Raw genomic sequence first — 11,972 nt, 5'->3', positions numbered from 1 at the left:
TTTCCTTTCCTTTCCTTTCCTTTCCTTTCCTTTCCTTTCCTTTCCTTTCCTTTCCATCTCTTTCCTTACTTTCCCCTTTCCTTTCCATCTGTTCCCTGCCTTTCTGTTCTTCTCTTTCTCCCTCATTTTCTACCTCTTTTTCTCTTTCTTTCCTTTCTCTCTTTCTCTATTTCTTTCTTAACTCTTTAATTTGTTGTTGGGGCCCCATAGAGATCCTAGCACAAATCACTTTCATTGGAAGGGCAGTACCTTGAGAAGCCAGGTATGGAGAAGGAGTGTGTAGGCAGCCTCTGTGTAATTGTCACAGTCCAAGTGAAGATCACGGAGTTTGTATAGGTACCTGTGCAGGGAAATATGCTAGGTTACCAAGTTCAGTGACAAGGAGGCAGGAGGTAAGGTCAGGTGAGAGTCATACAGAACAACTAGGCACCACTTAGGATCACAAAGGAGTCCTCCATTTTCGATAATCAGCTCCTCCTACATGGGCAACGACAGCAGCCTTTAGTGTTAGTGAGATACTTTGTGTGTGACCGGTACCATGCTAAGTATTTTGAAAGCCTTAGATCATTTAATCCTCATGGCAACCCTGGGAGATGGGTTTTTTGAGAATTCTCACTTCCAGATGAAAAGACTATGGCCTAGAGAATTTAAGTACCATCCCAGCCAGTATGCAACTTGATACTGAAGATTCTGGCCAATGCAATATGACAAGTAAGGGAAATTAAGGAAGGCAAGATGAATAACTCATCAAAAGTTTTGTGTTAGGATGCCTGGGTGGTTAAGCCGCTGCCTTCAGTGCAGGTCATGATCCCAGGATCCTGGGATCAAGTCCCACATTGGGCTCCTTGCTCAGTGGGGAGACTGCTTCTCTCTCTCTGCCTCTGCCTGCTACTCTGCCTGCTTGTGCACTCTCTCTCTCTCTGACAAATAAATAAATAAAATCTTAAAAAAGAATACTTGATAAAAAAAGAAGTCTTGTGTTAATAATTGGAATAGCTGGAACATGATCCCAGGCTAATTGTTTCCAGAGCCTGTGTTCTAAACATTGTACCAGTCCAGGAAAATGAAAAAGCCACAGCACTATAAAGGACAACTGTCTTCAGTGTTCTCTTGGTATAAAACAAGTATGTTTTCTGGTAAGAAAAAGAAGTGGATCAGGGCCTCAAGATTGGATATTCATGTGGAGACCTTGAGCTGTCAGTAGGAAAAATACACTATTCAACCACAACCACATTTCCACCTTTTCTCCCTTTGCAATATGAAGTTCCAGTTCTGAACCCTGGGATGACTCTACATTTCAAAAATTCATATGTGATCTATGTTGTGAAGGAGAGGTCTGTGGTACCATGAGAACAGAATTCATCTAGGTGGAGAGAGGAGGGACTTCTAGAAAAGTTTCTATAACATGGCAGTTGGGCTAGGATCTAAAAGTAAGGGGATGAGTGAGGGATAAATATCCCAGGTAGAAAGATTTGCTCTTTCATTCATCCAACAAATGGGTACTTTATATGTCATATCAATTCATCCTTTCAATCATCCTTTCATAGATAAGAAAACAGATTTGGGGCCCCTGGGTGTCTCAGTAGTTAGGCTTTGGCTCAGGTCATGATCACAGGGTCCTGGGATCAAACCCTGCATCGGGCTCCCTGCTCAGTGGGGAGTCTCTCTCTCTCCCACTCCCCTGCTTGTGTTCCCTCTCTGTCAAATAAATAAATAAAATCTTTAAAAACAAAAAAGAAAACAGATTTAAGTTAAAGTAGAGCAAGAAATAGGTGGAATCAGGTTTCAGCATCAACAATTTCTGCCTCTACAATCATGGTCATTGCACTCTTGTCCCTCACTTTTCTTCCCATCCATCAGAGTTATCAGTGGAATTACATGTGGCTTGCATGTAGGGAGTGTTGAGCATGTGTTCTACCTTTACAGGCTCCTATAGGTTTCTTTAGAGGTTTTCTATGTGCATGGTGAATCCTATCTTATATCTTCTTGCCCATCCTTGGTCCCTTAAGTCCTTAGATGGCTGGGTCCAAAAACCTTTAAGAGAGCAGCCAGAGGGACAGATTTCCTGCTACCTTCGGCTACTTGATCAACAAAGGCACCCTCTCCTCTCCTTTGCCAACTGAAGGATTTGGTGACCTACTAAAGATGCCAAAGGAAAACATCCTGATGGACTTGACCAGGGATTCAAGCTCAAACACCTACACAGGCCAGACGGGTGGCTTAAGTGAGGTAAGCAGGGTGAAATTCAGCGGGGAATGGAGACAGGGTCATGGCCAGAGTACTCCAGATTTGTCAGGACAGAAGGAGGGCACAGTGTTGCTACACCTTCTGAGTTTTTTAGAAGAGGGAAATTCTTATTTTTATGTAAAATCTCTAGATTTTCAAATTTTGGCAACCAATTTAGAAATGTTTTTAAATACTATGCCTGCCAAACAGAACAGGTTTTCTGACTATACCCCGTCACATTGTTTGGTTTAGGCAAATGCAGTTTTCCTAGATTACAGCAGAACTCAAATCTCCAGAGCTTATGGAGATCTGGGGCTCACCATCTGTGTTTCTAAAACAGGAAGGAGGGAAAAGAGGTTGGAGGGATGGATCTACGTGCCAGACACTTTACCTATAGCATCTCATTTAATCCTCAAAACAGAAGGTAGAATGGAAACATTCTATAAGGGGAAACTTCAGCCCAGAGAGACTGGGTCAATTTATCAAGGGTCACAGAGTGAAGACCCCAGGCCCTTTGGACTCCAAAGCTTTGTACTGCTATAATAAGTCCTGTCTAGTGATGTTATAAATACTGTCAAAGCTTAGGACAGCCTATGGAATTATCTTTTATCCAAATGATAGTTCCTATTCCTGGAATAATGCTAAACTAAGTACCTAAAAATATCTGCAGTAATAGCCGAGTAGGTTCAGACTTAGAGTCTCTGGCCCTTGACAGAATGGGTCAAGAGACTTGAAAATGCTTGTTAAACTTCTGGTCAGTTTCTCTTTGTGGGCTCTTGTCTCACGAGGATATGTGTAAGACAGAGCTTGGGCACATAAGACATATGTCTAAAAATTTTGTTGTTGTTTTTGTTTCCAAAAAAGTTGGAAACAACCTAAATGTTCAACAATATGGGACTGGCTATATAAATTGTGGTATATTCTGGAAAGAGAATTTTATAATTTCATTAAAAATGATGTTGAAATTCATCGGATGACGTGGAATTCTTGTCAAGCAAAGAATAAATTATGAGCAATATGATCTCATTTTTGTAAAAAATATGTGTGTATAGAATTCTATCTATATATAAATATAAAAGGGTCTGAGACTATGTATGGATTATGGTAGTTTATGTCTTTTCTTTTGTTTTTGTCTATATTTTATAAGTTTTTTGTTGCTGTTGTTTCAGTAATAAGTATGCATTATTTTTGTAATGAGTAAAAATAACAACAACAACAAAAAAACCTTGGTGAAAAAAAATATGAGATTCTGAGAAAAACTGGCAAGGGAGTTTTTTGCTCCAGGCTAATATCCCCTAAAAGCCCCCCTTCGTGATATATTCAAATAAATGTCTTTTAAGTGTCTACAAGGAAGCAGATATCATGCATCTTGGCATTTTTTTTTTCTCTTTGAAACTGGGCTGGCCAATGGTCTCACTACATGCTTCATAAACCCTGAACTTGGGCCTCATGTGCCAGCCTTCAACAAATGTAGATGCAATTCACCAGCTCAGTCCACAAAGATGGTTAAAGAAAGTGTGGCCTGTGGACACAGCGAAACAGTATGGCAGGTCACAGAAGTCCATGTAGTATGGGGGGCTGCTTATAGGAGAATGAAAGGAGTTGAATCTGGAAACATTGATAGGAATCAGACAGAGAGGGACCTAGTGTTCAGAAGATAAGTTTAAATTCTATCCTGAAGACAGTGGGGAACCACCAAAGGATACAGAGCAAGAGAATGACACAGCAGGTCTGGGTTTTAGAAAACAAAAATCTTACCTTATGTACATCTCTTCCCGGTTGTTATCTTTGTAGAAATTCTAGGGAGTGGAGGAAAAACAGTGATGAGTGTTTTTCTTTGCAGAATGGCAGGTGTAGAGGGAGTAGAGAAGGAGATTCAAGGAAGACTGCTGTTTTCTATCTGGGGGCCCTGAGATGGGAGCACAAAATTTACTTCCCTGAATGCGTCAAACACCCTTCTTAAGAGATTCTTCCTTGAAAGTCACTTCCCTGAATCTTAGACTGTATAGGGAAAGAGGGGATACCCCAGCCATCATATATCAGGGGTGAAGTTGAGCTATTTGCTGCGCTGAAAGGGGCACTGTCAAGATGGAGGCAGTCCACTTTGACAGAGTCTGCAACAAAAGGCAGCCCAGCTTGATGCTGGCAAGCTCAGACCTAGTACTCAGATGAAGCTGGTTGGACTCAGTGGTAATAGCAGTAATCAGAGTAACAGGAATAGTAATGATCTCAGGGAGAATAATGGATCATAACTCCTGTTGGTACAGCAGTATGAGGAGTTACGAGGAGACTCCACAGTCAAAAACACTTAAACTTGGCAATACTAGGAAGCCCAACTCAGGCTTGGGGTTCATGTAGACTAGTAGTGGCCCTGGGCTCCACCTAATCTCCACCTAATCTCACGCATTTGTAAATGAGTCCTCACAAGTTCTGAGCCAAGAGGTCATGGTCTGACCCTTGAACCATACATTGAGAAGAACCTGGTTTAACCCAGTGTACCCAGGGGGCACTGGAAGCTCAGAGAGAGGAGGTGGTGTGTTCTTGGGTACTCAGTGAGCGGGTGGCAGAGCCACACTAGAACTCAGCTACCCGACACCCTCCTCCTGTCCTCCCTCCTGATGCCATGTTTACACCACACCAAAAGCTAGCAGGGTCTAATTAAAATTGCTTGTGGATCGTCCTGTCCCAAACTCTCTCCCTGGTCAGAGTTCGACTGTTGAAGGTCATTTTCTTCAACTAACTTCTGCCTCTCTGTAGAGAGAAATTGCTAAACCCCTGGAAAACCCCTCTTCCTGTTCTTTATGTAAATTGGACCTAGTGGAGTTATTAGCAGTGAACTCCTTTCTGCTGTAATCAGGATTTTTAAACTCCCTTTGGCCTTTCAAAAAATCAATGGCAATATCTAGGCTGTTAAAAAGGGAGTCCACTTAGGGTAAACAGAGACCACACAAAGGAGCTATAGGACAGGATTTATATTTCTGGAGCATTGAGCATGGCAGGGGGGCATTGATACAATGGATGCCGCATGGTCTTTTGGCCAACTTCATTCATTTAAACCAGTGATGGTGTGAAGTGCTAGGGTTGCTACTACCTGTCCCATGGCCGTATGGCAGGACATATGAAGGAAGACTTTTCATGACCCTTGGCAGGTCATGTGGTATAGGAGTTAAGGGCCTGGACTTGAGATTAGCTGCTCTGGTTGGCCTGGCCCACGCTACTTTGCTGTAAATTCTGGTTATTCGATTACTCCATTCCATAAGAGAAAGAAAGTAATCTGTAGTAAGCATTTAACTATGCCGCTGGACCGCAGAACCCAAGAAATAGCTACAATTATTTTCTCTATAGAACAGACAAGACAATGAAACCCTTCCAAAAACTTCTTGGACTTGTCTGCTCTTTTAATTTTCAGAGGTAGGATGAGAACCCAGGTGCTATGTAACTCCAGATCTCATACTTTTCACCATTTTCTAGGGTCACTTCCCTTCCATATGATGCATTTCTTTAGTATTAAAGAAAACACTCATTCCCATTTCATCAATGAGGAAACTTGAGCATGGAATGAAATTATTGGCCTCAAGACCCAGAGCGAGCAGGTGGCAGAGTAGGGATTCAATCCCACTTTTGTTTGGTTTGCGAAGCCCTGAGCACTACTTCTCTATCAAAAGCACAGCGAAACCCCACACCAGGCCTGCCCCAAGGACTCTGGTCTGATGGGGCCTTGGGGCGAGGTGGCCAAGCCCACACACCAGCAGATTCACGGTGCAGCTCATGCGGTTGTCTTTGCTCTCGTCCGCCATCACACCCCGGTAATCGAGCAGCTTCTCCAGGAGGCCTTTCACCAGGTTCACGAAGTTTTCCACCGACCTGAAAATAGTCGGGTGCTCTGCAGCACATTCCATCAGGCTGTGGGCAGAGAAGGGAGGTCAGTGAGCTCATGGCCAGTGTGCCGGTGGGGGAGGGAAGCAGATAAACCAGTGAATCCAAGTTCCCCTGGTTCATGTGTTGACCTATTTTGTTCATTGATTCAATCACATATTCATTTACACACTTATTTGTCCATACAGTTTAGCAAATATTTAATTTTTCCACCCACCATCAGAATGGGGAAAAAAAATGTCCAGTGTGGGGAAATGGTGACTTGTACACACCCACCTAGGGAGTAAATCAGTACAACCTTTTGAGTAGCAATTTTCACAATATCTATCAAAATTTTAAGTGTACATACCCGATCTCTGGCTCAACAATTCTACTTCAGGGAATGTATTTGACAGAAATATTCCCAGAAGCATGCAAAGATTTATAATACTTACAAATTGTGTCTACACTGAAATAGTTGAAACCATCTTAAATGTCCATCAATAGGCAAATGGTTAATAAATTAAAGCATATTCACAAAATGTAGTTCTATGAAGACATTAAAAAGTATGAGACAGTAATATGCTTTGACACAAAAAGCTCTGCATAAAATATACAGGGCACTGAGAAAAATTAAGTCTCAGAACAATATTTGTTTTTTATTTAACCAGCTCACATAGAACCTACCATGTCCCAGGCATTACTCCAAACGTCTCACAAATGGCAAATCATTCAATCTCCCATCATTGTCTTATGAGATGGGATGTTTGCAGACGGGGAAACTAAGACACAGTGAGGCCAACTAACTTGTCCAAGGTCATACAGTTGTTAAAGATCAACATTCTGGCTCCAACATTTGTAAGTAGACTTGCACGTCTGCATCACATATTTCTGTATGTACCAGACATGGTCAGGAAGGACAAACTCCAAACTCTTAATGGCGGTTGCTCTGACAAGGGGTCTAGGTGGGAGAATGGAGGAGAAAGTACTCATTTTTAAAATTTAAATGCGCATCTTATTTGAAAAATTTACATTAGTTGTCATATTGGTATTCTAAATTTTAAAAAGTAAAAATAAAAAATGTGACATTCCTTAAGCATCTATTAGTTGCTGGGCACTATAATAGGCATTGTGTGGGGTGGGTATGGGGAGAAAGACAAAAATAAGAAATCTATAAAAAAAAATCATATCTACTTTCAGGAGGTCCACAGGCTAGGCAAAGGGAGACAGATGGATTAAAATTTTGATTAATGACTGCTTTTTATTAATCACTTATTCTGCACCAGACACTGTAGTAATCACTTTTCCTTCTTTCTTTTCTTTTCTATTTTTTTCCTCATTACTTTTTCTTAAGAAATCATCATGATAATTATGACTAGTAAAAATTATTCCCCTGATTTTATGGATGAGGGAAATCAAGGCTCAGAGAGGTTAAATGACCTTCCCAAATCACTCTTAATAAGCGGTGACCTTGGGAATCAAGCCAAATACTTCCTTATTTTCCCACAGAGAAACACTGTGGTTTGTTCTCAGGCATCTTGAGTAGACAAGAATTACCCAGGCTACTATTTGTTTCTGGCTACTTTCCCTGTGGCAGCTTAGGTCCCAAGAGCTCCTAGGAGGGAAAGGTGAGAAAGGCAAGGACTTTGGAGTGTCATTTCCTCCCAGAAGCCAAACCAGGCTGCAAGGAGGCGACATCTCAAACTGTAGCTGTGATCAGACAAATCCATCTTCTCCGTGGGAGAAGCACCTGTTCCCTGGCTCTCAATGAGAGATGCAAATTGCTCTGTGATTTAGGCCTGTCTGGCTCAGTCACAGCTGTGCCTGACTCCTTCTGGAACAGTCACTTCCAAGCCTGCTTCGCAAGCTAATAACAATGCGACAAAGTTTGTCCAGTGTTTGGAGTGTGATTCCTCATGGCCTCCCAGGCAGCTCAGACCCAGAAGGTATCTCACTGCCTAAGTGCAGCCAGACTAGTGGTTCTCAGTCCCAACTACATGTTAGAATCCCCAGGGGAGCATTTTATAAAGCTCAATGCCCACCCTAAAATCAATGACTTTGTATCTCTGGGAGTGGGAGCCAGGTAGCAGTATTTTATTTTTAAAGTTCTCTAGGTGATTCCAATATGCAGGCAACATGAAGAACAACTCCTTTAGTCCAGGGCTTTGCAAAGTTCAGTGAGCATGGGAATAACCTGGGGCTTAGCAGATTCTGTTAATAGATTCTGGTTCAGTAGATCTGGGCTCAGGCCCAAGATTCTGCATTTCTAAAAAGCTCCTGGATGATGCTAGCGCTATTGGTCCTTTGTGAAGCATGGGTTTAGGAGAACACAGTCCTGGCTTTCTTAGTTTCACTATTCTTTAAGCATAGGACAAGAAAGCTGCTCATACAGTCTAGGATTGGTGAGATAGGTGGGCAGATTGTTTGGAAATCACCTGGCTGTTCACCGTCTACCATCACCCACCATCCACCAATCCACTCAACAGATACTGTTCTAGGAACTAGGGATTCAGAAATCATTAAGACACTGACTTCCAGGAAATCACAGTGTAGCAGGGGAAGCAGATACAGAAATAAAAACTAACTGTAGTATATTAATACTATCATGTATTGAGTACTTCCTGTGTTCCAGATGCTGTGCAAACCCACTTTATTGGTTGTCTTGTTTAATACTTACAAAATTTCCTTGAGCTGGGCCTTATTAACATCATCAATCTATAGAGGAGGCATGAGGCCTACAGGTCCTGCCAAGGTCACCCAGCTCTTCCCTTCCTTTGAATCCTCAGCTGAGGACAAGTACAATGAAAAATGGTCCTGGGAACCTCTAGGTGATGCAGATAATTCCTCACTCAATGGAAGGAGAGGTGGGAGAGCACTTGCCAGCCATTCCATGTCTATGCTCCTGCCTTGAGGGGCCTGGAGGGAGCTCACCCTGCCCTGGAATTGATTTGCATTCAGTGTGGGAGGCCTTCGGAGGGAGGGGCCCAGGCTGACTCTGTCAGTGCTGATGGAACTGGGTTTTCACTCATTCATTTAAAAATGATGTGTGCAGCACCACATATGACAGGCCCTCTTTCAGGTAATGAACTGATTTGGGTGGGATCTTGGACCTAGAGCACACATTCTCTGTCCTCTTCAGCTTTCCAGCTCCCTTGCCACTTCTAGAAAAATTTTCAATGGAATTTTTCCATTCTATTCCAGATGGAATAAAGCAGGATAGAGTGTCTAATTATTCCATTCAGTGTGGGACCCTCACATTAAGACAGTTATGGACAAATGGCAGTGGGCTCTGAGGACATTTCTGAGGATAGGGAGGAGTGGGATGTTGTGTAAGGCTGTATGGCTTGTGCACTGCACAAGAGCCCATAAAGGCTGAAATTCAGCCCCACTCTATGCCCTAAAGCAGCGCTTCAGCTGCCACAGGAAGGGAAGCCCTGATCTATTCACAGAGGCACCATCATACACCTAAGCCATGTATTCACAGGATTGTGTTTGCCCACGGGAGGCCCTACATGCCAGTGGAAGCCCTGAATGAAGGGCTGAGAAGAAGAGTTGGAGGAACTGACAGTGACTAGCCTGGAGGAGAAATGACAGGTAGGCTCATGGCTTCAAATAACCACATCAGCATCTACCTGAAGAACGACAATAATAATAGCTAATATTTTCAGACTACTTACTAGTTATCAGAAATTGTGCTAAGCACTTTACATGATTTCTCTTGCATAATGTAAAAAAAAAAAAAAAAACCTCTAAGAGCTGGATGGTATTTTTATCCCCAATTTCCAGATAAGGAAACTGAGGCTCAGAAAGTTCAAAGGAAGAAGCAAGGACCTGGCCGCTGGACATTCTAATGCGACCTTGACTCCTCTGGTTGGATTTGATTGGTTTTATAGAAATCATTCACACCTCTATCTCAGGAGCAAAAATAATCAGCTGCTTTTAATTTCCTCAACCTCTAAGGATTCCTTTTATAAATAATCACTAAGGAAGGGTTTGAAAACCCTGCTGATCATCTGAAGACTACCACAGAGCCCTATCCGCTTATAAAAGTGGAAATTGCCAGCACCGTAAATGGTTTCACTTATGGTCAATATTTATATTTTCTTTTTTAGAACTTTAAAATAAACATTGACTCAGGCAAAATGTCACTTTTTCCCCTGGACAGTGAGTCTCGATACCCACCCGAGGGGCAGACAGTGAGCTTCTCCTTCCGGCTGAGCTACCTTTGCAATCCATGTGTTTAGTGAGGACTGTGCACAGTGACAGAAGGGGGACAGGGTACTGCTGGGAATCTGCTCTGCCTCTGGAGTGGGGGGAAGGAGGGTAACTGTGAGGGTTAGAGAAAGGCCTTTAGTTTTGCTTTCGTTGCTGAAGTTAAAATATTCAAAAAGGATTGGAAAAAGAACCCCAAGTCCGAGTTATATCAGAGAATCATACAGATCAGAGAATATGCAACTAGGAAGAAATCTGGGATGTCTGAGCCACAGTACCAAACTTTCGGTGAAGTACTTCTTGGGGAAAGGGGATAATTGACATGGAGATAGAAACTGGGGATCAGGTGTCTGAACAAAGTATACTTACTAGCTTTATCTCCTGTGTGCCAGATGCTTTAGAGTTATTCAGTCTTTAAAATAACCACAAGCTTATTCTTCCCATTTTATAGCTGGAGATACTGAGGCTAACAATGGTGATTGGCCCAAAGTTATAGAGATGCTAGGTGGTGGGTTCAGGGTTAAAACCCAATGTCTTTCTCCAACTATATACAAGTGGCCAACATGCACATGAAAAAATGCTCAACCTCATGAGCCATCAAGGAAATGCAAATCAAAATGGCAATGATATCACTTTCACAGCCACTAGGATGGCTCTAATTAGTAAGACAAATTATTAACAAGTATTGGGGAGAATGGGGAGAAACTGGAACTCTTTACACACAGCTGGTAGGAATGGGAGTGGTCCGGTATTTTGAAAAAACAGTCTCATGGTTCCTCAAAAGACCAAATAGAGCTATCAGATGACCCAGCAATTCCACTCCTCAGTTTATACCCAAGAGAACCATAAGCATATGTCCTCACAAAATCTTACACACAAATGCTCATAGCATCGTCATTCCTAATAGTTGAAAAAGTAGAAAAGCTGAAATATCCATTAATAGGTAAGTGAATAAACAAAATGGGATGTGTCTAAACAGTGAAATATCAGTCAGCCACAAAAACAAATTAAGCACTGACACCTGCTACAGCGTGGGGTGACCCTCGTGTGTAAGAAGCCAGGCACCAAGGACCGTATATTGATTCCATTTATATGAAATGTGCAGACCAGACAAATTCACAGGGACAGAAAGTAGGGGGGGATGGTGGCTAAAGGACATAGGGTTTCTTTTGGGAGGGCACAAAAAAGTTCATCAAACAGATTGTGGTTATGATTGTACAGCTCTGCAAATATACTAAAAGCCATTGAATTGTACACTTTCAGTGGGCTGAAGAGTATATAAATTATATCTCAGTAAGATGTTAAAACCAAACAGGGTCCTGATTGCAAGTGCTGTGGGGACCACAGTGCACTGCCTCACTCAGGCCTGAGCCCTGAAGTCAGGCAGAGCTGGTTTGGGTCCCAGCTTGCCCATCCAACCAGCTTGTTCTGGTTTCCTCAGACAAGCCCCTCCCATGAGCCTCAGGGGCCAGCTCCGTGACACTGGGATCAGAGAGTAAATGCAGCTAAATGAGGCCGTGCCCAGAGAGCATCTGGCCCAGCCCCCGTGTCCTGCGTGGGCTCCAGGTGTGTTGGTCATGATCAACGTCTGTCTAAGATTAAAAGATAAAAAAGGAAAAACTAGCAAGAATTAGTTCACAGCAAAGAGGTAAAAAAAGTGAACATTTCGGTGGATTGTT

The 11,972-nt window shown here is 42.5% G+C and overlaps 1 protein-coding gene across 1 annotated transcript in view; it reads right to left on the bottom strand.

Annotated features, from left to right (window-relative positions):
- The window catches only part of DOCK2 (dedicator of cytokinesis 2), a 408,294-nt gene that overhangs the window by 36,171 nt on the left and 360,151 nt on the right, over positions 1-11,972 (bottom strand). Inside the window, 5 exon segments of the mRNA XM_032851775.1 lie at positions 250-340; positions 3,985-4,025; positions 5,973-6,129; positions 10,264-10,394; positions 10,396-10,408. Coding sequence (XP_032707666.1) covers positions 250-340; positions 3,985-4,025; positions 5,973-6,129; positions 10,264-10,394; positions 10,396-10,408 — 433 coding nt within the window.

Source organism: Lontra canadensis, unplaced genomic scaffold (assembly GCF_010015895.1).
Source record: "Lontra canadensis isolate GAN:19392208 unplaced genomic scaffold, GSC_riverotter_1.0 scaffold5, whole genome shotgun sequence".
Classification (NCBI taxonomy): domain Eukaryota; kingdom Metazoa; phylum Chordata; class Mammalia; order Carnivora; family Mustelidae; genus Lontra; species Lontra canadensis.
Note: the sequence above shows the minus strand (reverse complement) of the source record. Positions and strands in the feature narration are given on the sequence as shown.